The 25,225-nt window shown below is 57.8% G+C and overlaps 1 protein-coding gene across 4 annotated transcripts in view; it reads right to left on the reverse strand.

Annotated features, from left to right (window-relative positions):
- Nucleotides 1-6,846: 6,846 nt before the first annotated feature.
- The window catches only part of FBXO31 (F-box protein 31), a 56,332-nt gene continuing 37,953 nt past the window's right edge, over nucleotides 6,847-25,225 (reverse strand). For all 4 annotated transcript variants that reach the window (XM_077133239.1, XM_077133242.1, XM_077133240.1 and 1 more), the window contains 5 exons: nucleotides 25,056-25,130; nucleotides 15,815-15,924; nucleotides 14,821-14,974; nucleotides 13,210-13,571; nucleotides 6,847-10,636 (listed from right to left, as the gene is read on the reverse strand). In XM_077133239.1, the coding sequence (XP_076989354.1) occupies nucleotides 10,414-10,636; nucleotides 13,210-13,571; nucleotides 14,821-14,974; nucleotides 15,815-15,924; nucleotides 25,056-25,130 (924 nt within the window). In that variant the 3' untranslated portion in view covers nucleotides 6,847-10,413. The remainder of the gene's footprint in view (nucleotides 10,637-13,209; nucleotides 13,572-14,820; nucleotides 14,975-15,814; nucleotides 15,925-25,055; nucleotides 25,131-25,225) is intronic.

A 25,225-nucleotide genomic window follows, 5' to 3' on the forward strand; every position in this document is an offset into this window, starting at 1 on the left:
CTGCACCTGCTGAAGTGGGAAGCAGACAGTGCAGCCACTCCAGAAAACAGTTTGGCGATTTCTTCTGAACACTCAGTTACTGTATGAGCCAGCAATCCCACCCCTAGATATCTAACCTAAAAGAAACGAAAACTACACTCACACACAGGTTTGCATACAAGTGTTTCACTGATTTTATTCACAACAATCCCAACCTCAGACACTCCACACACCCCTAAGCAGGAGGTGACACAAGCTGATCCATGCATCACGCCACGTCCCCCGGGCTCCACAGCCCCAACAAGCAGAAATGGGTCTCGTGGAGTGAAAACAAAAAGCACACTCCTCCAAAGTACAAAGCCCAGACACACACAATGCACACACAGCGTATGTGCGATTGTAACCTCACCCGGCAACCAGGAAAAGGTGTTTTTAAAGGGCCTCTTAGGGAGGCAGCGATTTAAAACAGGCTGAGAAAGACTGGGAGAAGGCAGGGCAAAAAAGCTAATGCTGTAGGATTCCATTTGTTTGACATTCTGGAAATGGTAGAACTCCAGGGATCGAATACCTCGGGGGCTGCAGGCCCCAGTGGGGGCTTTGTAATGACCGCACATGGAAGGCTTCAGACAACATCAGTGCATCGTCCCATGCTCCGGGAAGTGGGAGGCTGGAAACCCGAGGGAGCAAACCTGTCCTCCCTTGCCTCTGGTGGGCGGCCACCACCCTGGATTTTGGGATCTGCCTCCTGCCTCCCCCCTCCCCTACTTACAGAGCCCCCAGTCCTGTCGGGCCAGGACCCACCTGCCACTGGTCTGGCCTCCTCTTAACTAGTCGCATCTTCAAAGACCCTGTTTTCAGATAAGGTCAAAACCCCAGGACAGGGGCTAGGACTTGAGAGCGTCTTTTTACGGAACGCAATTCAAGCCATAACCACCAAGGGTCCGCATTGAGGAGATCTGGGGAACTGATACCTGGAGTAGCACAATATACAACCATGTTTCTCAAAACCCATACAACTATACACACTAAAAAGCATCAATTCACTGCCTGTAAATTATATCTCAAAAAACTAACCAAAAACAGACTCTTGACCCTTTCTCACTAAAGTGTAAAGGACTGCTAGGCATTTAAAATCATGTTTCTTGAAAGTATATTCCCTGAAATCCTCCCAAGAAATGTAAAAGTAGAATTCTTTGCTCGATTTAGTTTGGAAAATGCAGACCAATGCTTTCCTTTCTTGGGTGTTCACAATGCACATTTGCATGTTAAAGGCTCTGAAAACTTCTGTGGTAAAGTGACCTACGCTAAAGTTTAGTCCAATAATTCCCCATTAGGCCAGAGAGTCACACTCTCAAGGAATACCTATTAGCATCACACAGTAAGATTGTTCCTGGGAACACACATTGGGGAATTCTGGGTTACTTCTGGAGGTTCTGGTCGTCCGTGAGCTCATCAGGTATCTGCTGATCTCCTGCTTTCTGCCACACTCCACTTCAGCTCTAGGGCACCATGGTAAAGCCAACACGGCCAGGCAGCCAGTGCTCAAGGTGCCCCAGCAGTCGGGACAGGTGGGCCATGCGATGAGGGAAGATGAAGGGGGAGGGAGTGGTCATGGGGCATCTCCAAGGGAAGAGGGGAGACACTACAGGCAGAAGAGCAGCCAGTGTGCGCCGGGGGCCTGTGCTCGAGACCTGGCACTGCTGGGGACGCCACCGTTGCCACCCTCAGGTTTTGGCACATGTTGTTAGGCCGCTGGGCTGCTCTTGAGGGGTAAGTGCTCACCCCCTCTCTGGCTGTGGGAGCACCCCAGGGTAGGCCCAGAGGTGGGAAGGGAGTCTGTGTCCTGGACAGGCCGATGCAGCTGTGTGGAGCCCCTGGGGTGGCAGCTTGGGCCCCGGACCACTGTGCCCACCTCCCATAGACTCTGGGACCCCACTCCCAATGAACCGGCCCCTCACTTTCACTAGAGACTGTTCCGTGGCACGTGGACGTAGGCCCTGACCTCCCCAGCCGCGTCCTGACCACAGGCGTCCGTCCAAGCCTCCCCCGTTGGGACAGACTGAGCCGCGACCTTGGCCTCCACGTCTGGCCTGCTGGGCAGGGGCCGGGCCGGGAAGAGCCGGGTCCGAGTCCTGATGCCACCACTCGCAGGCTGGTGGGCCCGAAGTCCTGGTCACCGACCCGGGACACTGGCCTGGAGCAAGACCCCTGCCTCCGTTTCCCAGGCTGCTGTGACAAGTACCCCAGACCAGAGGGCCTGACCGAAAGGCATGCTTCCCCATTCGGGAGGCTGGATGCCTCAGGCAAGGGGGGAGTGGGGCCACACTGCCGCCCCCCTGGAGTGCAGGGGTCTGGTGGTGGCTTCCCAGAAACCCTGACTCTGACCCCCGCTTCCACCACAGGGCTATCCTCTATGGACACAGGGAGACCAGACTGGGCCCACCCGTACCTGCTTCTGCTCACCTTGGCTGATCACATCTCCAAAGGCCCGCTTTACAGACAGATCACTTTCACAGGCGGCAGCTGGGACGGGGAAGAGTCTGTAAGGGGGCACAGTTCCACAGACTGACCACACGCCCCACCCCCACCTCCCAAATCAGGAACTTCAAGGGTGACATCAAAACAGGTGTTTCTGAAAAGCCTGTGGGTGGCTCTGCTCAGCCAGCCTACAAATGAATTCTGAAACCCCTCGGCCAGGTGCGGCACGGCCCCGCGGCTCCCAGGAACACAGCCCTGAAGCTCCCGGGTGTGGCACGGCCCCGCGGCTCCCAGGTGCGGCACGGCACTGTGGTCCCAGGGCCACGGCACCCATGTTGGGTGGGAAGCTTCCCTGAGCTGGGCTATGGGAGGCACTGAGGGGCCAGATCAGCAGCTCAGCAGCACTGGCACCTGGGGAATGAAGGACGAGCACATTCCCTGTTACCCTCCCACTGAGAGGCACGTCTCATTTGGGCCAGCCTGAGCCACGTGCCTGGGAGCAGGAGGCAGCAGGGGTGAGGTTTGGGGTTGCAGGAGGCCAGGCCAGCAGGTGCCCTGCAGCTTTTATCCCAGGCTCTCTTGGGGAACCCTGAGCCACCCTCAGAGAAATGCATGGGGCTGACAGCCCCGGCAGGGCCAGCCTTCCCTCTGTCCCTGCCACTGAGTCCCATCATGGAGATGGCAAGATCTGCCCAGCCAGACCTGCCTACACCCCTGACCTGTGAGTTACAGAACACTGGGTGGTTTTAAGCCACCAAGTTTTGGGATAATTTGTTACGCAGCAATAGACAGCTACATAAAGCTATTAGGCTGCATCATGAGAACACCCGGGGCAGGGCAGTGTCCTTCTGGCCAAGCTCCCGGGACGCTGAGTCCACGCCCCCCACCCAGGGAGCCGTTCCACCTGCCCCTGAGGCAGGCAGCTTTGCTGCTCACCCACAGCCAAGCCCACCAAAGGTAGACCCAGGAACACGGAGGGGCTGCGACCAATTTCGCAGGAATCCTGGGGAGCCGGTCCCCAGGGCCAGCATGAGGAGAAGTTGGCTCCTGCAGAGGTTTCTGGGAAAGACTCTCCTCCCAGCAGAGGGAGTCAGGGGTGACACAAAGCACTTTGTCTGTCTGTCCATCCGTCCTAACCCTTAGGTGTCACCCAACCCAGGCAGCTCTGTCATGTGACCTAAGGCGTCTGGGGATAAAACGCTGACGAGGGCACTCAGAGGACCAAGGGAGGCTGTGGGCCCATACTGGGGTGGCTATGGGTGTGGCCTGTGTGGGGACAGGGACCCTTTTGCTCACAGCTGTCCCCACTGCCCAGCACAGTGTGAGAAGATGAAGAGGGCAGTGGTAGCCGCCGAGAGGAGCAGCCTGTCCCCCACAGCTGTGCCGGTTCTGAAGACCAGGTCCCCAAAGGCACTATGCAGGGGGACCCCGAGTGCAGGGGATACCGGACCAAGGGCCTAAGTGCAGCGGGGGCACAGACCCTGGGCACTGGGCAGCGTGACTGCGGCGGGAGGGGCGGGTGAGGCCAGGTGCGGAACTCAGCTCAGATTCCCATCTGCAGGGGGACAGGGCTGGGTGCTGGACAGGACCAAGTGCCAGCACAAGGTTTCAAAAGTTCTGGGCTCAAAGGGCTGCGCTGTGCTCCCGTGGGGCAGCGTGCTGTGTGCTGCGGCAGCGGGCCCCACCCCTGGACCCCTCTGCCTGCGGACAGCAGCCCCGGGATTCTGAGTGAGGACTGACCAAAGAGCTCCTGGGCAGGCAGCCATAGCCTTCCCAGCACTGCTGCCTCAGTCGGCCTCAAGCCCTGGATTGTGAGCTGCAGCCCGGCCCCAGTCAGGTTTTGTCAGCTCTGCTTCCGAGCAAGATTTCACTAGATGCACAGGTTCCTGTGAGGAGACACTGACAATCAAATCCGCCAACCCCTTCTGGAGGAGTGTGACATGGAGTGAAGGCCACGGGCCCGGGAGCTCTGGACCAGCTCAGACACTACTGGCTGTGTGACCGTGGGCAAATCACTGCATGTCTCTGTGCCTCTGCTTCCTCTCCTGTAAAGGGGAGGTCCTAACAGCCCTGCAGCTTCTGGCAGGGCTAAGGCCTGTCACACACTTGGGGCCTGACCCCCAGGTGCGAGAGGCCCCAGGGGCAGGGCGGCTCGAGGTAGGGAAGGCACGTAAAGAGCAGCAGGGAGCCTATAATCAGCACGGGGTGGCGGTAGGAGGCCTGGACCTGCAGACGCAGCCCCAGGGAAGGCCCAGAAGGGAGACGAGGACAAGGTGCAGACAAGGACAGCATGCCACAACTTCCCGGGAAGGAGGACGTGCCTGCTGCCCCGCCACGCGTGTCCGCATCCCCACTGTGCCTCCCGCCTTCCTGGCCGCAGCCCGGCCCTGATGCAGTGACCCTGAGCCACCACTAGAGGTCACAGCACAGCGCCTTCCCAACCAGGGAGGACAAAGCAGTGCCAGGCCGGACAGATGGGCCACTGGGATGCCCCCAGCCACGGGCACGAGGCACCTGCCCAGGAGACAGTGTCCCTGCCTCCCTTCCCCACACTCTGGGCCATGAGGTCGGCAGGACAGAGCCACCAGGGCTTCGGCAATCAGCGCTCCCACACCTGTCCTGCAGGCGCCCGCGCAGCCCGGCCGTCCCCTTGCGGCCTCGGTGGACAACAAAACCGCCCAAGGGGCTGCCCAGGGGCCAGGCCCACAGCGCCTGGATGCAGGGTCCCCCCCGATGAGACCCCACCGCACAGGCCCTGGCTCGGGGGCCACCAGCCTCCAGCGTAATCACTGGATGACAGCACTGCGTTTACCCTCAACTATCCAGAATTTGCTTTTCCATTTTTAAATAAAATATTTCAAACACAGAAGACACAGAAAAGGTTGCATTTAATCCAATGTAAGATGCGCAGTTCCCCTTGCTGACTCCTGGGAAATCGGGGTGTGCTCTGGCTGCCAGGGCGCCACCCCCCTCAGCCAGGAGGCAGCCCTTGGCTTGCTCAGATGCCCCGGCCGGGCTCGCTGCGACTTGGCGTGGTGGGTGGACCCCACGCGTGCAGACCTGAGAAAAGACGAGCCCGTGGCCCGGCCAGGAACCGAGCACGGCAGGGCCCGGAACAGCAGCGCGGCGTGAGCCTGGCTGCAGAGACAAGTGTGCCCGGCTGGAGGGGCGCGTGCTTTCCCGGAAAGCCACCTGAAGCGTGCGTGGGTGGAGCTGGGCGCCCTGTGTCCGTGGTGGGGCTCGGCCATGCAGCCAAGGCTCAGAATTTCCTGTGCCTCTCCAGGCAGAGAAACGGAGACGCGGAGCATCCACAAAAGTGAGGGGGCAGGCGCACGCGCCCCGGGACGCCCCACATGGCATCAGGACCTGGAGTTTGTGTCCCTCTCGATGACGCGGAGGGCTGAGCCGGAGCCCAGGAACATGGAGACACGGGCGACGGCGTTTCCCCGCGCTGCGCCTTGTACACGCGCTTGGCCACGTGAGCTTTGCCTATTTTGGAAGACAGCATGCCGGGTGTATTGAAGCCCTGCCCTCCACCGCGGCTCCTTCCCCAGGGAGGGCACCGCCCCCCAGAGGTGGCTTCACTTGGCACACCTGCATGCTTTGTGTCACACCTGGCCAGGACTCCAGCGCGCTGCCTGGGGACTCGTTCTGTGTGCGCGTCATGCCGCACCTCCCCACTCCCCATCAGACCTCGCCCCGCGGGGTCCTGGGCCGCCTGTCTGTAGGGGGGCCCCGCAGGGGACAGCAACGCCCTATGCGGCTGGGCCAGCACGCACCCCACGTCCCGCCTTCCCGGGTACCCCAGGGCGCCAGCGTTGGAGATATCAACGTCACACTTTCCAGTTTCCACCAGGTGGGGACACAGCTTGACTGGATTTCCATGGCTAACGTGGTCCTTTTTTTTAAAATCCAGGCTTAAGGTGGTAACTGACAGGAGCTGGTCCCAGGGAAGCTGGGCCCTGAACAAGAGAGGTTTCATTTCCTCTAACAATTTTCTATAAACGACGTGTTCCAGCTTCTGCGGCAGAGAAATGAAGATGAACGGCCCCAGCCACGGAGTCCCTGCCGTGGCGACCCTGGCACTGACCCTGTTCTCAGAACGCACGATCCCTCGGCCTTAGCCAAGGAGAAGCCGGCGGCCAGCAGAGCACGGGGACGCCAAGCGGGGGACGGGCCCAGGCCAGCCGCTGGCCCTCAGGACTTGCCCCACTCCCTGAGTGCAGGAACACTAGACTGTCAAATCGTGCGTGAGCAGCACAGCGCCTGGCCCCTGGCCCCTGCCCACCTGGCTCCCAGGGTCCCACCACCCCGTAATCGCAGCCCACGCTGCCCCGAGCTCTGCTTCCATCTGAATCGCGGCCCGAAGAAACAAGCAACCAAGCACAACAGGGTCCAAAACCGTATTTATTGAAAACCGGAGGAAGCTCCCCACGGCATCCCAGGGAGGCACAGGGGACCCTCATAGCCACCAGTCCCCACTCGCCCCATCCCAAGGGTCTGCCCGAGTCACAGGCTCGAGACATTTCAAGACCGAACTGCAGGAGTGACAACGGGCAGTCAGGTGGGCCACTCCGGCCCCCGCCTGCCCCCACATCCTGAAGGCTGGCCATGCGGGCGCCAGGTCGTCACTGCAAGGGTCAGTCAGGTATTTGGCACAATCTCATTTCCATTCACAGGACCATTCAAATCGACATCATCTGCCGCTTTCTTCCACACTACAAATTGGGAGACCGTGTAAATTTCATTTCCGATCTCACCAATAAAATGAAGACTGAGAGGCTGCTACGTGCACAGAGGCACTGTGCTGCTGGGGGTGTCCTCGAGCCTGTGCAGGGGATCTGAGAGATTCCTCAAAGCCAAAGGGCAGAGGGACAGAAAAGGCTCTGGAGGGCACGGCTGCCATTCCCACAGCTTCGCCTCACACCGCCATGGCCCAATGACAGCCCTGTCACATAGGCGCCATGGCCACAAGGAGACGGTCCTACGTGGCAGAGGCCAGGAAGTCGCAGGAGGGGTGGATCTGAGTTGTGTTCCGCCCCCGTGGCTCGTGAGTGCAGCAGTGGCTGGAGGGTGGTGGGTAGCCCGAGTGACCCACATGCTGGAAACAAGAAAATCAGGGGGAGAGGGAGGCAGTGGGTTCCAGGACAGGGCGCACTCAGGCTGTGGCCCCAGACAACTCAAGTTCCAGGAAAGAGAAAATCTCATGTGCAAACTCTGCCTCTGCATTTGCTTTCCCAATTTCCTCTGGGATTAGCACGAGGTGAAGTGTGGGAGTCTGGCAGCACCCTGCAGCCAGGGGTCCTTGCCTGGTGTGGGGACAGGGAGGGGAGTGGGAGGGAGGCCTGAGCACCTGGGACCTGCAGCCAGCACTCCAGCAGCCCGGGTGGGGGGTGGCCATCCAGAGACATCAAGGAAGAAAGGGGTGCGAACCTCTCCCACCAGACGGCCCCGACCTCCCCACACTCATCAGTAGAGGGGAGACCAGAGCTCTGAGTCCCCGCAGACCCTGCTACAAGGCCTACAAGACCGTGACATCCACCACACAAAATACACTCAGAGCAACCTCCAATGTCTGAAATCTTCAACATCATTTCCCAGTGAGGACTTACACAGGCCATGTTCACATATAGACGCAGCTTAGGCCCATTCCACCTCAAACTATACAGCATTCCTGTCCGACCTCAAAGCAGCAAAAGCAGGCAGGCAGCAGTACAAGAGATGGGATAAAAGCCACAGACCCTCCTAGGTCTGCCTGTCCCTTCCCCAAACTGAGCATCTAGGGAGCCCCGTTGCCTAAAGGGGACCATTCAGAGTCCTCTCTGGAACCTTTTTTCACACCCTGGCTGCTCTAGGCCTGCACTTCAGACTTGTCCTCTCGAAACCTGCCTTGTAGTGGAGGGGCAGGTCAGAAGACCCCACTCTGCTGGAGCTCCCCCCCCAGAGGGACACCCCCCACCAGCGTGTGGCTTCAGCACAGGGAGTAGCGCCCAGTGTGCTTGCAGGTCTGCTGACCTGAGACCAACAACTGGCCAGGACACATGCAGGCAGACCTGAGCGAGACCACAAATGGCCATGCGTCCTGGTGGCTGGGGAGCCCTGGCCCAGAGACACAAAGCCCAGGCCTTCCTGGGGCTCTGCCATCAGCCGCAGGTCTACCCCACAGCACCCTGGCACTGGCTGTGCAGACGCCACAGGCAGGAGCCAACAAGGCCTGAGCTCAGGGCAATTGCTTGCGTCCCGGATGCCAGGAGACACCACGACTTAGATCTGAGGCTTTTTTGTCAGAAGCTCTCATCCTCACCAATGCACTCCTTACATGCTCAGGGGGCCCAGCCGATGGGACCAGAGCCCGCTGGGCTGAGCACCAGGCCCGGGTTTGATTTTATTTAAATGGGGGCAAAGCAGAAAGTGGTGGCAATGCACCAGCTGCCCTGAGTTTCCATTTCTCTCCAGGATGCATGAGCACAGTCGTTGTTTGAGGACTGTCACAGTTGGTACCAGAGAAAAGTCACAGCTGCTAAAAAGGGAAGGGGTGACCCAGTTTTAGACTCCATCTTGCAGAAGATGCTAGAAATCAGGAAATTCCAAGCCCTCAACTCCACTGTGGGTTTCTCTAGAAGAATCTGGATCAGATAAGCCTTGGGCCACTCAGACAAGATGGGCTGGTGACAGCGCTGGGCAGAGGGGGACTGCATGCCTGACCAGCCTCCTCCCTGACTCCCAGCAGAACCGCCGGGACGGCCACGCTGCTGTGTAGGGGCCACGCTGCATCAGGTCGAGTGCACGATTCTGGGAAGCAAAGGAAACTAAAAGCTGCCCAAGGCAGTGACGCCAGGGCAACGGGAACCGTTGTCAAAAGGTGAGTCCGGGACCACCTGAGGAGGAAAACACCTTCAGACCGGTCTCCATACGAAGGCACACGAAGCACCTTCCTGGGAGGGGCTGGGGTACCTGCTGAGGGAAGCCCCATGTACAGCGAGCCTGTTCTTAAGGAGACACCACCACCAGTTAAGACCCCAGGGGGGGACCCCAATGGCAGGCGTTCCACGCAACGTGGGGCATGGTGGGCAGGGGTGGTGGCGGGGTCTCCAAGAGGGAGAGTCCCGGCAGGGTTCCTCCACCATTAACTGCCAAAGTGCATCTCCCAATGTGGGGTGTGATTCTTCTAGAACATTGTCCTCTCGCCTGCAAAGGGGCTTCAAAATCATCTTGTGTATCATTTCTAATGCTTTAAAAGTTCAGAGCACAGCACCTGTCCAAGCCAGTAAAACTAAAACAATGCATTCCGGAGGCTGCCCCTTGTGGGCCTGGGCTCTGGGACCATCAGCCAGCAGCATGTGGCTGGGGACGTCGGACATGCATGGGGGGTAGGAGTAAAACCGAGCATGGGGCAAGGTGGACAGCCGGCTCAGCGCAGGGACAGGACCCTCCAGGCTCCCTGTAGGGGTTTCCTTGTGGCTGGATCAGTCCTGGAATCCCGGAATCCTGTCAACCCACCGGTGCCGTAGCCCTGTGCCCACAGCCCTACGCCCGCAGCCCAGCCCCACTTCCAGCCTGCTTCGTCCACTGGGTACCAGCAGCAGGAGGGCACTGGGTCAAGACCTCTGTGTCACGTGTTATCTGCTCTGCCCTGCTCACCTGAGATTCTCTCACTTTACAACCCCCGAGGGAGGCACGGCTTTCCCTAGAAGGGGGCCCACGGCAGAGGGCAGCAACCCCTTTCCCAGCCCAGTTACTTCCATGCACTGGGCTGGTTTCCTTCTGGCTCTTCCTTCCGTCCCCGTGTGTGTGAGCCACGCTCAGCCTTCCCACCGCGGCTGCTGACGGGTAGACAGGTGCATGTGACGGACGAGGGGGAGCGCTCCGGGAGGCGGCTGGCTCAGGGCCCTCCAGCAGGGCAGCCCTGCGGGCGGACCTCGGGCCCAAGTGCATGCTGCTGCTGCTGAGGGCGCGTCAGGACGTGAGGGACTGGATGTTCTTGAGCATCTCGTCAAAGGCCTCTGGGGAGGGGGCGTCGGCATTCTGGAAGGTGGCCTGGACCCGGCTGTACAGGCTGAAGGATTTGAGCTCCAGCCAGATGAACCCGAAGCGGTCCTCGTCAAACAGGATGAAGATGCCAGGGGTGCGCTCGGGGCTGGTGAAGCCGTGGCCGGCTATGAGACCCGTGCCATAGAAACTGGGCAGAGAGAAGAAGGGAAAGGGTCAGCGAGGGCAGTGCAGGGGAGGGGGGGACAGGGGGAGAGGGCAGGGCAGGGCAGGGCAGGGGAGGGCAGGGGGAGAGAGGGCAGGGCAGGGGAGAGGAGGGAAAGTGAGGGCACGGAAGATGAGGGGAGGGGTGGGGAGTGGAGGGGGAAGGAAGGGGGAATGAGGGGAGGGGAGGGGAGGGGACAGAAGGGTGAGTGAAGGCAGGGGTGGGGGGAAGTGAGAACAAGGGTAGGGGAGAGAGGAGAAAGGAGACAAGGGCAGGGGAGGGGGAAGGGGTGAGCAAAAGGGAGAGGGAAGGGGAAGGAGAGCAATGGCAGGGAAGGGGAGGGGAATGGGAGAGGCTGAGCAAAGGGGGAGGAAAGGAGAGGGGAAGGTGAATGATGATGGGAGAGGATACAAGGAGGAAAGGGTGAGTGAGGGAGAGGAGTATGGGCAAGGGGGAAGAAGAGCAGGCAAGGGGGAGAGGAGGGTGGGTGAGGGCAGGTGGCAGGTTGAGCGAAAGGGGGAGGGAAGGGGTGGAGAAGCGAAGGGGAGAGGAGGCAGTGAGGGCAGGGGAGGAGGGAGAGAGAAGGGAGGGGTGTGGGCCCAGGAGGCTCCAGCACGCATCACACGGTGGTGTTCTAGAACACCCCTCCTTCGTGCAGCCCCTCGACCACATCCAGCAGGAAGCTGAGGCCCAGCAGCCCATTGTGCCAAGAGCCGTGCCCCAGGGTGCACTCAGAGGCCTCTGCACTTCACCTGCTACTGACAGGCCCTCTGGACCCAGGGTGGCCAAGCGCCTGCCTGTAGGGTGAGCATGGTCAGTGTGGGGGTCAGCTTAGGCGGTCAGCCCACCCCACCGACCCCTGACGCTTCCACTCCCCAAAGTGAATGAGAAGGGTTGCCAGACAGGGCCGCCTGCCAGCTCCGCCTAGAGCGTCCGTGCACAGAGCAGGATCAAGGCAGCTGAGAGCTGGACTCCTGGGAACTCACGTCTGCCTGAGAAAGACCAGCAGGCAAATGACATTAACTCCAACGGCAGATCCCTCAAATACCCATTTAACGACTAAGTTTCAAAACTGATATTAAACTGAAATACACCATGTTTTTCCTGCAAAAACCTCAGTACCTTCAAAGAGGACAAGCTAGGGTCTATTCCCAAATTCCCCAGTGCCACCTGCAGCCCGAGACTCCCCTTGGATGGGCACAGGGTGGGGGCCCCTGTGGGTGGGGTCTGAGGCCCAGAGAGTTTCCAAGTGGGGGAGGAAGTGCCACCGAGCACAGGGAGGCAAGGGTTCGGCCATGCAGCATAGGTGCCATGGCCAGCCACTACAGACAAAGAGCTGGACAGGGGACTGGCTGTGCCCTCCTGGGCTGGGGAAGCCCCTGGTACCTGCAGAGGGTGGGGGCCTGTCTTGCAGCTCAGCCAGGCGGCTGGGGCCAGGCTACTGGCTGCAGTGTTGGGGAATGCTGGGAGCTGGGAAATTTTCTATAGTTTCCTTTGTGACCACCAAAATACTCACAGCAGTTAAATTGTTGGACAATGTCTGCCTCGCTCTGTCAAACTGTCAGTTGCTTTTATCATAATTGTAGACCACAAAGAAGACATCATGGGTCTTACCCCATGCCCCCCAGGACCGCCCCCTCTGGAGAGCGCGCTAAGCTGCACGTGACTCACTCCATGCAGGCTGGGCCGGGGCAGGCGGGGGGCAGCAGCCTCTGAGGGCGAGGACAGGGCCTCCATGGTGCCCAGGGGCGGGCAGGCCGCTGCCCCAGGAAGAGGTTCTAGACCACACTGCTCAATACAGAACCCACTACCGCACGTGGTGACCACGCGCTGGAAACGTGCCCGGTGAACCCTAGGGCCTGAAATTCTGATTTTATTAGGTTTTTGGTCACTGAAATTTAAATAGCCAATAGCCTGGAGTGTGGGGGCCAGGGGAGGGTCTTGCCATTTCCCTGCCGAGGAGTGGGCGGGATGGTAAGGGGACCCCGGTCGCGGGCCGCGGGGAGAGGAAGGCAGTGGCCCGAGAACAGAGCCAGCGTGGGCTGGAGGGAGACTGGGGGCCCACGGGGAAGGAGGCAGCGGCACCAGCCCTCCCTGCCCACCACTGCCCGTGCAGGGCCCCCTCAGCAGGAACGGGCACAGGCCACCGGAAGAGCTGAGCCCTTCCGGGCTGGGCACACTGTGGCAAGGGAAGCCCCTTGCAGGTGGGCGTGGGGCTGGGGTGCAGCATGAGGGGCTTCTGCTCTTCGCGCACTGCGTTTCAAGACAGGCTGGCATTTCCACCAAGCGCTGAGGCGTGATTAATGCACCCTGGTGGAGCCCCGTCCCCGGGGCTGAAGGGGTCTGGGAGAAGGCCCCAGATGGAGGAAGGCCCAGACGCGGCTGGCCGCGCCTAAGCAGAGGCGCTGAGGGTGCAGACACCCTGGGCCCAATGGGCTCCCGCATCTGCCATGGGGTGACATCATTTGGTCTCCATGGGACCAGCTTCCAGGCTGCGTTTGGAATCGGGGACTCCTCTGGAAGCCCCCTGACCCCCCAGCCCCACACCCTGTCCTTACCACATCCGGCAGGTGCGGGGGTAGTCCTCGTTCCGCGAGCTCACGCCCATGGGCAGCATAAAGGGCTGCCCTGCCTCAGGGGGCTGCTGCGTGGCAGCCAGCGCCCCGCCTCCGCCCTTTGGCTCCCCTCCTGCCCCCTTGGTGGGCGGCTCCAGCTGGGGCTGCGCTGGGCTGGGTGGGGGCTCTGGGCCGCGGCCCCCACCCTCCTGTGGCTGCTGCTCCTGGCGCAGCTGCTCGCGCACCTCCAGGACGATGCGGGACAGCTCATTAAAGTCACGCAGGCCCTCAGCCTCGGGCAGCCGGATGCGGCGCCGCAGGTCCACCTCCACCGTCTGCTGCCCGGCCGGGATGTTGGGGTCACCCTGGGGAGCAAGAAGCCGTCAGAAGACCCGAGACCCGCACAGCCACACTCTCGTGGGTTCCAGCGCAGGCCCCCAGGACCCAGGGAAATGACAGGGCCTGGGCAAGGCCTGCCCTGCAGGGCCCAGGGAGACAGCCCACGTGGCTGTCTGTTCCCAGGGACAGGTGCAGAGGCTGAGGCCAAGCCAAGCCCCTGGGCTCCAGGCACGCTGCCAGGGACAGGCCTGCAGAGTCGCGCAGACCTGCCTGCCTGAAAGAAGAAGTTGACCCTAGGAAGCAAACCCCAGTAAGGTCCTCCAGCCCCAGCAGTGCGCCAGCAAGTCCCACAGACCCCAAGGTGCACACCAAAATCGCTGTAGTGGGGGGAAGGAGCCCTCTCAAGGACAGCAGGGGAGCGCCCCTGGGCAGACATGCCCTGGCTGTGGTGCCTTCTACAGCAAGTCTCCCCAGGCAGAGGCCATGCGGACCCAGGGCAGGAGGCTCAGGAGCAGCGCTGGGCACAGACTGGATGGACACCCGGCTCTCAGGGCACTCCACTGCCATCTGCCAGAAACGAGCCCAGAGCCGAGCCTGGGAGGGGTGAGGTGCTCGGGATGGGTGATGAAAGCCGGGGGTGGGGGGGCATGGTTCTGTGAGTGGGTGGTCCCAAGGCGCCAGCTCTGCAGGTGAGTGGTCCTGGTTCTGCAGGTGGGTGGTCCCAGGGCTCCGGTTCTGTGGGTGGTCCCAGGGCTCCGGTTCTGTGGGTGGGTGGTTCTGGTTCTATGGGTGGGTGGTCCCGGTTCTGCAGGTGGGTGGTCCCAGGGCCCCGGTTCTGGGGTGAGTGGTTCTGGTTCTATGGGTGGGTGGTCCCGGTTCTGCAGGTGGGTGGTCCCAGGGCCCCGGTTCTGCGGGTAGGTGGTCCCAGGGCCCCAGTTCTGCGGGTAGGTAGTCCTAGGGCCCCAGTTCTGCGGGTGGGTGGTCCCGGTTCTGGGGTGAGTGGTTCTAGTTCTGCGGGTGGGTGGTCCCAGGGCCCCAGTTCTGCGGGTAGGTAGTCCTAGGGCCCCAGTTCTGCGGGTGGGTGGTCCTGGTTCTGGGGTGAGTGGTTCTAGTTCTGCGGGTGGGTAGTCCTAGGGCCCCAGTTCTGCAGGTGGGTGGTCCCAGGGCCCCAGTCCTGCGGGTGGGTGGGCTGGGGCCTGTGCCTCTAAGGCGCTCCCAGGCGTGGGGATGTGGAGGAGCAGGCGGCAGGCGGGGTGCTGCCCCGTGCACGCTCACCGTGACCTTTGTGCCCCGGGCCTGCGACCCGTGGAAGCTGAGCATGACGATCTCCAGGCCGTGGCTGCCGTAGGTCCCTTTGAAGAGGCCAGGTGGGATGAGGTCATCAGGGTGGCTGGGGGGCAGGTAGATGCGGCGGTAGGTCAGGCAGTTGCTGTGAGGGAAAAGGGACGTTTCAGGGCAGGGCAGAGGGCACAGGGCAGGGGCATCGCCGGGCAGGACGTGGGGGGCTTGAGGCAGCACGTGTGCCAAAGGCTGTGGGCAGCAGAGGTGCACTCCCTCCCCCACACCCCAGCCCCCACAGGCACACACCCAACCGCCCCCACCCGCCCCAGGGCCCCTGCCAAGCAGAAGAGCTGAAGCGCTAGCCCTCATCTCACCAGGCCTTCCTGGGGTGCAAGAGGAAGGTCCTGTGGCTTGCTCCCCTCATACTGGGGGAGAGGCTGGGGGAGGGGCTGAGGGGGGGGCTGAGGGGATGCTGCAAGGGGCAGAAGGAGCCCAGCAGCTGCCAGACATGGGAGGGGGCAGTGTGGGGGCAGTCAGAACGTCAGAGATCCCAGAATGGATGGGAGGCAGGACAAACTGTCAGGCTGGGACACTACAGGTTGGGGGATATGGTGACTACAGATCAGAGACAAATACCAAGGTCCGGGGAGGGGGCCGCTGCCCCCCCCAGGTCACACTCATGTCCCTGCCATCCCCTTCCAGGGCCGCCCTCCTCACCAGCACCCCAACGCAGGCCACAGTCCTGCTCCTGCCCTCCCCTCGTCCAGGACGGTCCTGCCCTCTCCTGCACCGTCCGGGACCCCCACACATACAGTGCCCCCCCACATACCGTCCAGGACCCCCCCACACACACAGTGCCCTGCCCTCTCCTGCACCGTCGGGGACCACCCCCCTTCCTACAGTGCCCCCCCTCTGCACCGTCCAGGACCACCCCCCTCCCACAGTGCCCCCCCGCACCGCCCTGCCCCTCCCCCGCCCACCAACTCACTCGTACTGGCTGGTGTAGATGAATTTCATGAGGATGAGCTCCTGCATGTGCTCGTGGAAGATGTCCTCCAGCGTGCGGCCCCACTCCTCCCGCAGCCAGGTCCGGAACTCCTTCCAGAAGAACAGCCTGTGATGGTCCAAGGGCCCCAGTCCCTCGCCAGGGCACGGGGAGGCAGCGGGGGGCACCTGGGCGGCAGCAAGTCCGCCCGCACAGGCCCTGAGCCCGGCCCCACGCCCCCTCCACGCAGGCAGCGGCCAGCGCGTCTCTCCACGACAACGCGGGGCTGTGCGGACTGCCGTGGCCACTGTCCATGGCGCCCACTGGGGCATGGCTGGAGCAGGCTGGGGGCAGAGCGGCACCAAGAGGCTTTGTCCAGGACCACGCATGTGAAATGGGAATGCCCAGGAACTCCACTCCCCACAGCCCGACCGCTCCTCATGCACTCTGCAACCCGGCAATACTAAGGATAGTCAGTGCTCAACAGCCTGATTCTACACACTTCACATAACTTATCCAAAACCCCGAGGGCCTAACTCAATGGAGTCTTTCTCATGATTACCCAGAATTAGTTCTGTGAGCAGAAGCTAAAGGGATCTTAAAAAGCTACAATCTGTCAATTGTTTTGACTTGTTACTAGAATAGAATTTTTAAAAACCATAAGACTGTACAAATCAGAGAACCCTAATGAAAATCACAGCCTACAGCTAATAGTACAATTATAATAATATCCTGTCATCAACTGCAATAAAGGTACTTCACTAATGCAAAATGCTAATAAGAGGGAAACCTGCATGTGTGAAGGGGGATCCATGGGAACTCTGGATTTTCTGCATAATTTTTTTTTGTAAATCTACAACTTTTCCAATTAAAAAAATTCATAAAAAATCGTGAGGACTTAGGAATAAGCGCAATAAAATATTTGGAAGATCTCTACTCTGAAAACCAGAAAACCCTGCTGAAATAAATCAGAGACGACTGGCATCATCACCTGCTCTGTGCTCTGGGTCTGCTGCTGTGAAGACGACAAGTCTGCCTTCCCGAGACGGCTCATCCGGCTTCCTGAGGGACTCACCAGCTGACTCTAACACTCGTGCCTCAATGCAGAGTACCTGGTGATGGCTGGAGCGGGGTTCAGCTGGCCAGGTGAGGGTCCCAGCACCCTCATCAGACAAGTACTGGCCTCACCGTGACTGTGAGGACATTTCATGGCCTCAGATCAGCACTGGCTGACCACATCTGTGGCTGCTGAAAGACGCACTCAACTAAAGGGACACATTCTGCATGCAGGGGAGACATCTAACCAGATCAGGTGGAGGCTGTTAAGGGCGAGGTGACGGCTTCACCAGTCTCTCCTTCAGCCAGCCTCCCCCGAACGTGGACTCGGGCGTTCCCACAGCAGCGTGGGGCATTCACAGAACCTCATGAGTGGACAGCTCCTGTTGGCTGTCTCCCTGAAAAACACTAACACCCTGACAGCAGCCAAAGCGATCTGGAAAAGGAGGCACTCAGTCAGGCTCACGGAGCCCCACCGAAGCTTGCTCTATGGAGACAGGGGAGCTGGTGCAAGCACAGACAGACGGAAAGGGACAGACAAGATGCCAGACACAGACCCACTTCTATCCAGTCGGTGACGACTGAGAACTGCTGGGTTACAGGAGTCTCTTCACCCAGGGGTGCTGAGACAACTGGGTATCTGTGCAGAGAGCAACAACCCACAGGTCCTATCTTGTACTTTGCACGCAAAATATTCAAGATGTGTCACACACCTAAATGTAAAACCTAAATGCAACGTAAAACTATCAAACCTCTAAAAATACCTAGGCATCTCTCTCTGCAACCTGGGGGTAGGCAAAGGCTTTCAGGACACAGAAAACAGTAACCAAAAAGAAAAATATATGACAAGCTAGCTTTTGGCAAAATTAAAACCTTCTGCTAAAATGGAGGAAAAGCAGCGCACACGCAAATCCAAGAGAGAAATGAGACAAGAAGGCGATGGGGACAGGCCCCACGCCCCGGGGTGAGCAGAGGTGGGTGAACCACACCGGTGCACATGGACCACAATCCTTCTCGCTCTGAGAGAAAAGGCCAAAGAACGAGGAGTCCCTGCCAGACCTGATGACTGACAAAGACCCCCGAAGCGTGCGTACCCCAGGATCCCCTGACACCAACCGGTGAGCTCGAGGCGGGGCCAGGGCACAGGCAGAGGCGTGGGGCAGGGAGCGGGCAGCAGGCTGGGTCCCCCCAGCGGTGGCAGCAGCCCCGGGAGCCGGGCCCAGCCCGTCCCTCCCTAGCAGGTGACTCCAGGCTCGGTCAAGTGAAGAAACCGACCCAGAGCCGCCCAGGCAGCAGGGCCGGCCCGGACCGCGAGGCCCCGTCTCTGCTCTGGCTCTTCCCTCCAGCGGTGGATGGGTGCGGGTGGGGGCGGGGGGCCGCCTATGGGCGCTGCGAGCAGGCCCCGCACCCGGCCAGTCAGAAGGGCCCCCGAAAGCCTTCAAGGCCTGCCCCGGGCAGCGCGGTTCTAGGACGGCCCAAACCCAGGGAGGGCCACGCGCCGAGAGGTTCGCTGGTGCTGGGCCAGGCCGGAGTCACTGCACACGGCGCCCAGGGGCTCTCCCGTGCCACAGGCAGGGAACACGCAGGCACCCGCCTCATGGACAGGACCGGCCTCCTGAGGGAAGGCGTCGCTCAGAGGCACTCGAGCTCTCTGTCGGGACCATAACAGTGAAAATCCGAGCGCAAGCAGCATGGGCCCCGGGGCACTGCTAAAGGAAAACACGCCACAAAGAGGCGATGGACAGCTAGCTGCATCTAACAGTAAGGGCTACAGCAAACACTGAAACACTGGAAAATACTTACAAATACCAGTTAAGCTAAGAGGCATGAAATAGTTATAGGCAGTTTAAATGGAGCTACATTAAGGAAACAATGAAGGAGTGGCGCCCCGCAGGAGCTGGGAATGGCCCCTGGGGCAGCGTCATGTGAGTCTCCTCTCCCTACTTACTCCGCAGGTCTGAACGCATCAGACACTCACAAGGCTAAGGAGCCTTGGGTAGGTGAGCACATCAGACCACGGAGGGGGGTGGAAAGCAAACCCCGCCTCCCCATGACAGCCAGCACGGCCCCCGGGCCTTTCCCTACCTGGCAGGGAGGAGCCCCCCACCCCCACACTCCACAGCCCAACAGCGACCTCACCTCACACACCCCACCCCGCTCCCTCTTCCCCACCTCTGCTCCCACCTGCAGCCCCCAGGTTTCCAGAAATCTCAGGCCAGGGGCGGGGGGCTGGGACAGGGGGAACGTAGCCAGGCAGGACTGGGGACTCACCCGCACCCCACCAGCTATGAAGAAAACGCAACAGCGTCCCCAGGGGCTCTGGGGTGGCCAGAGGCGAGCTGGGCCACGTGCTGAGGGCAGCGCCGGCAATCACAGCATGCCCCTGCCTCATCAGGCAAATTCCCCAAAACTGGAAATTGAGGGCAAGAAATGGCGAGGGCTGGCAAGCCTTGCCCACACAGTTTTATTAGCGAACGGCCCGGCAGAGCTGGCTGCGGAGGGAAACCCCACTGTTTATGAAGGGTGAAGGCCAAGCAAGGGGGCCCGGGAGGTGACCCTTGTTCACCGTGTACGAGCAGGACCCCAAATGACTGACAGCCCTGGCCTCTCCAGGACACCCTCCAGGAGGCTGGTGGGGGCAGATTCACAGGAGCCGCAGTGGAGCTGAAGGAAGCCCCTGGGGGGCCCAGGAGCCTGGCGTGCCTGCACAGGGAGGGCTGCCTTCCACCCGCCCCCGGGAGCAAGAGTGCCAGTGCTCACCTGCCGCCCTTCCCACCTTCCACAGCAGCCACGGTTCTCCCTGCCCTCGGGAGCCACCGTTCCAGTCTGGAATTTAAAATGACCAGCCAAAGTACAAAACAGCTAGAATTCCTGTTTCAAGCTTTTACCTCTATTTCTAAAGTTATCCAGATATACCACAAAGTCCAGATTTCATGATTTTTCCTCTCTTTCCAGTAAAACACCGTCCTGGTGGCCTAATGACCTGGAAGACTCAGCTAGAAAAAGGACACCCAGGGGTTTCTGGCTTAGAAATGAATCCAGGCACGCCCAGAGCAAAATGGCAAAGTGACACACTTGAAGACACTTCTAGCTGAGTCTCACAGATCATTAGAACCTTTGAACAACTAGCGAGCACTGGCAGAAACATCTTCCTCAAAAATCCAGAAAACAGTTAAAGGACCTCAGCACCAGGGAGAGTGCCACATCAAGATAAAGGCCACGTAAAAGCGCTGGATCTCATGGCACCCTGGCTGCCCACCCACCCCCCACCGGACCCCCAGCTTGGCACAGAGCTGGTCTGTGCCCCCAGGGCGGACCCCTGGCCCTGGTTCTGGAGGAAGCAGAACCACCCTTGGGTATATGCTAGGGGCACCTTGGTCTGACTCAGCGTGTCTGGGGGTAACTGGGGGACTCACCATCCCAGAATCTGCCCGGCATGTACAAGGCAGCTCCTACAGAATGCTGGGGAGAGCAGTCAATTCACGCTGCCCGGGGAAGGGGATCGCCGCCTGGAGGACACGCAGAGCAGTGCCCAGGACCAGGAGGAAACTGTTCCCTAGAGAAGAAGGGGACACTGAGAACCTTGTAAACAGAGGAATTCCTAGGGAGGAGTGAGCAGAGCGCGCTCAGAAAGCATCAGGGGGCCCCTGTGCTTTGCCCTGGAACGATTCTCTAAACTCTTGGTATGGATAAGCCCTAAAAGACAGCACATGTGCAGGTCAATCTGAAAAGACTGGGAAAACAGTTTAGTTTTTTTCCCTTTTAATTTATGAACTTCTGGCATTCAAGGAAAGCTCTGTCATGACACTAGCTGGACACAAACTTAAGGAACAGAAACCTCAGGGTTTAAATTCCAGTGATAATATAAATATCAAAATGTCCAGGTTTCAACAAAACATTAGATAACATATAAAGAAACAGAGAAAGACAGGACTGAGGCAATGGAGAAGATAAAAGCATAAGAAACCATCGGTGAGGAGGACCAGATCTGGACCATGCCAAGCAAAGATATTAAAAAGTGGTCCTAAATATGCTGAGACAGCTAAAGGAGAACATGGACAAAGAACTAAAGGAAACTGGGGAAATGACAGATGAACACAGAGAATAGCAACAGCGAGATGGATACTGTGAAAAAAGAACCAAACAGAGCTGAAAGCCACAGTAACAAACTGAAAATTCCTTAGAGGGGTTCAATAGTAGATAGGTGCTGGCAGAAGAAAATAATCAGAAAATTTGCAGACGAGGAAACTAGTCTAAGGAAGGAAGGAAGGAAGGAAGAATGAAGACATGAGAGTAGAGCCTGAGAACTTGTGGGGCTCCATCGAGCGCAGCAGTAAACATGCTGCAGGGGTCCCAGAGGGGAAGCCAGAGAGAAAGGGGCAGGGAGAATAGTCAAGGAAATAGTGGCTGATACTTCCCAAATTCAACAAAAGACATGAATATATACATCCAAGACAGCCAACCTGCAAACAGGATAAACCCAAACAGACCCATGCTGTGGCATATCATAATCAAAATGTTAAAATGCCAAAGGTAAAGAGAGAATTCTGAAAACTGCTAGAAGAACATCTAGATAAGATTGTCAATTTCTCTATACAAACCATGAGGGCAGGAGGGCAGTTGGATGACAAATATAAAGTGCTAAAAGCAAACACTGCCACCTAAGAGCTCTGTAATCAGCAAAGCTGGCTTTCAAAAGTGAGAGATTAAGACGTTTCCAGATACATGAGAGCCGGGGGGGGGGGGTTGTCGCCCCCAGTCCACTGGCACTACAGGAGCATCTGCAGGTGCAGAGAAGCGGGCAGGAGAGCAAATTCAGGACAGAGCACAGCCTCCAGTGAGAGCCGCGCTGGGGTACACAGACGTGCCATACTCCTGTACTTTAGGTCTGTAACTCCACTTTTCACTCCCTACAGGATCTAAAAAGCAAACGCATAAAATGTAATGATAAATCAGTGGTTCTGGACTCATAATTTATGGCAAGAACCACATAGAGATGAGGGACGGAGGGGTGTTTGCTTATACTACTGAAGTAGAATTTGTAACACATGAGAGATTGTTACAGATTTAGGATGTTAAATCTGAGCCCCATGGTAACTACAAAGAAAGTATCAGAGACTAGGTAGACTCACAGAGACAGAGAGCAGAGCGCAAGCTGCCGTGGAAAGGGGCGGGGAAATGAGGAGCTTACTGTGTACAAGTACAATATATTAGAGTCTAGAGGGGAACTAGCAGGGGAGGAAAAAAGGCTCAAAGGGACATTATTGGGACACATGAAAAAACTGGAATATAGACTGTGAGCTTTATATTCAATGTTAAATTTCTTGAACTTGATAACTGCACTTCAGGTGGTTACATAAGTGAATGTCCTTTTCTTAGGAAATGCACATGGCAGTGTTAAGTGTTCAAGAAGCATGATGTATGCAACCTACTCTCAAGTGTTCAGTAAATGGGAGGGAGGGAGGGAGGGAGGGAGGGAGGGAGGGAGGGAGGAAGGAAGGAAGGAAGGGTGAGCAAAGGTAGCAAAATGTTAAAACTGGTGGATTTGGGTAAGGGTAGGGCTGTGTTGGAGTGCTCTATGGCTTTGCATTATTTTTCTGTCTTGTAAGTTTGAAAGCATTTGAAAATAAAATGTTCTTTAAAGTATGCACAGAAAAAAGACTTGAAAGACAAACAGGGTGTTACAGTGTTTACCTATTGTGGTAGGGCTTGTCTTGTCCATTTTCTGCTTTTATTTTCCACCTTGAAAATCTACTGCCTTTACAATTTAAACAAAAATAAAAGCTTTTATATATTATCTCATCCACAGGCAAAGCCTGGCCTCCCATCCCCAACACCTTCTCTTAGAAAAGCAGCAAAGAGCCCGCAGGTAGCTTCAGGTGAGTGAAGTGACTGTGGGTCCAGGTGATGAGTTCCACTGGAGGGAGAAGCCAAAGTGGCAGCTGATAGCACGGAAACAATGGTCTAGATTCTGCAACCCCTCAGCACTACCCGGCAGCCTCAGCGCCCAGCCTCCTGGGGGAAAGCACCTGCGTGGCTCTGCACATCGGTGCAAGGTGCCCTGCCGGCCTGGAGGCTGCCGTAGCTAAGAATGGTGTCTGTGCCAGACAGAGAGGAGCAGAGGACACACCTGTGCCAAGTCTACTGGACAGGAGCCAAAAGACAAGGAAGAAGTCAGAGACTCCAGGTAGGGCCAGCGTGGCAAAGCCTCCACAGACCAGAGGGGCATGGTGGCAGGGAGGGGGTAAGTGGAACCCCCAAGCGTTGGCAGGCTGGTCCGGCAAGACAGAAAATATCAGCCTTCAGTATGACAGAAGAAACAGAGACCCAGGAGGGGGTGACAGCCAGCACAGGCTAGCTTGTGGCGCACAGACCAAACCCCAAACTCAGTGGCTTAAAACAAAAAGGTTTCTTTCTCTCGCACAGAAAGTCTATTGTGAGTCCAGAAGCTTCTTCTCTGCACAGGGTCCTCTACGTGCCACCTGCATTGGCCTTGCAGATGTTTCTACAGTCCCCAATCCAGGCACAGTGCTCTGGAGAGGATCGCAGGGCGATAACGTGATTCCAATGACAGGAAAACACAAATACCATGTTTAGAGGTCATGTGGAAAAATCAAGGACAGCCAGGAAAATTCTGAACCAGAAGAATCACGCAGGCAGCCCAGTTCTGCCTAGAAAATGTCCTCCAGCTACAGTAACTGAAACAATGTGGCATCTGCAAATAGCAGAAGGTAGCACGGGCCAGAAGACAAAGTCCAAAACCTCACCAAATACATATGGCGATCTCAGACAAAGGCAGCACTTGGAGCCAATAGAGAAAATACGAACTATTCACAAAAGATGGTGTTGAGGTAGCTGAGTTTAGCATCAGGACAAAACTTGGGGCTAAACCTCCTGTTTTGCACCAGAAGAAATCCAAAAGAATCACCTGTACTTTCAGATGTTTTTCTAGTTTCTACCAGACATTTTTTTACTACTTTTATCATCAGTGAAAATCATATTCTATTCTATTTTAAAACCTGTGAGTCCCCACAGAGACCTTGGCTTACAGGAACTTTTCCTGATCCCAGAGTATCCATTATCAGAAATATAAATATATTACATACTTTTTAAGTTCTCAAAGCTAACAGTTCTATTCTTGGAAAACATGCTGATATTTTTCATTTAAAAGTTAACTACAGCATCAGCATTTGCATCTCTGTTCCATACATGACAGTTGATAAAATGGAAAAAATGGAGCATTGTAAATTTTTTAAAAAGCATTTCCATTATCTATCACCTTCATATTCAGGGAAACAGGAGAGTCACTTCTCTTCAAAACACTCTAAAATGATGTGCCTTCCATTCACCTTCCCTGCACCTGCAGTTCTCTGGCTGTTAGAAACCTAGAAATTATCCAAGAAACGTACCCCACAAATAATTATGAGCCACGAGAATCCTGTACTGTTTAAATGTCTGATTTCTTAAAAATATTTTGAAATGCCATTGTGACTTGGAATCACAGAGCAACAAACTCCAGGGAATGTAAGATTACTCATGTGTGCTCTTTCACCCCCTGCAGCAACGTACCCCACCAACGCAAGGTGATAAAAGGGTAGTAATGGGAACTACGTATTTCCTGCAAGCTTTTTCTGTAAACCTACAACTTGACTAATAAAAACAGAGTCAACAGGGCTCTTTGGTATGTTGCTACTCGTGTAAACAAAAGGAAACCGGAAGACATCTCGGTGGTGCTAAGTGCAACCGCAGTCTGGGGCTCTCAGCCACAGGTCCTGCCTGGGGTAGGGGTGGGGGCACTGACCTCCTACCTGGCACACCCAGGACAGCGCCCAGCAGCCCTGAAGTCCAGGGGTGCTGCTGCCGAGGAGCACAGGAGGGCAAGTAAAGGAGTGCTTTCTACTGGTTCCTGCTTCCTGAGAGGCAGAGGGGAGCAAAAGCAGGACCCCAAACTCCTGCACCCATACCCACGAGGGTGGGGGGTGTCCAAGGAAAGGCACTGGATGCATCCTCTGCCCGGAAACTCAGAGGACGTGGTAGCTACCGCCATCGGCCCCCATGGGTGGCCCTGCACGTCCGCGCTAACATGTCTGCTCTTTGCAGCCGCGCCAGGGGAGGCGAGGCTGGCCCCCTCACACAGCCAGCGCTGGCACGGGCCTCTCAGGGAGCCCTGCCCGGGGCCCCGGCTCACCTCCTGCCTCCCGCCAGACATCCTGTGGTGGTCCGTCTGGTTGCACTTGGTGGAAAACTCGTCTTTCTTCACGATCTTCAGGAGCCACAGAGAGGGTGGACAAGGACACCAAGTCGGTCACCTTGGCCACGAGCACGGCACGCAGCCCACCCCGCACCGACCCGCCAGCC

This window comes from Tamandua tetradactyla, chromosome 16, assembly GCF_023851605.1.
Source record: "Tamandua tetradactyla isolate mTamTet1 chromosome 16, mTamTet1.pri, whole genome shotgun sequence".
Lineage (NCBI taxonomy): Eukaryota > Metazoa > Chordata > Mammalia > Pilosa > Myrmecophagidae > Tamandua > Tamandua tetradactyla.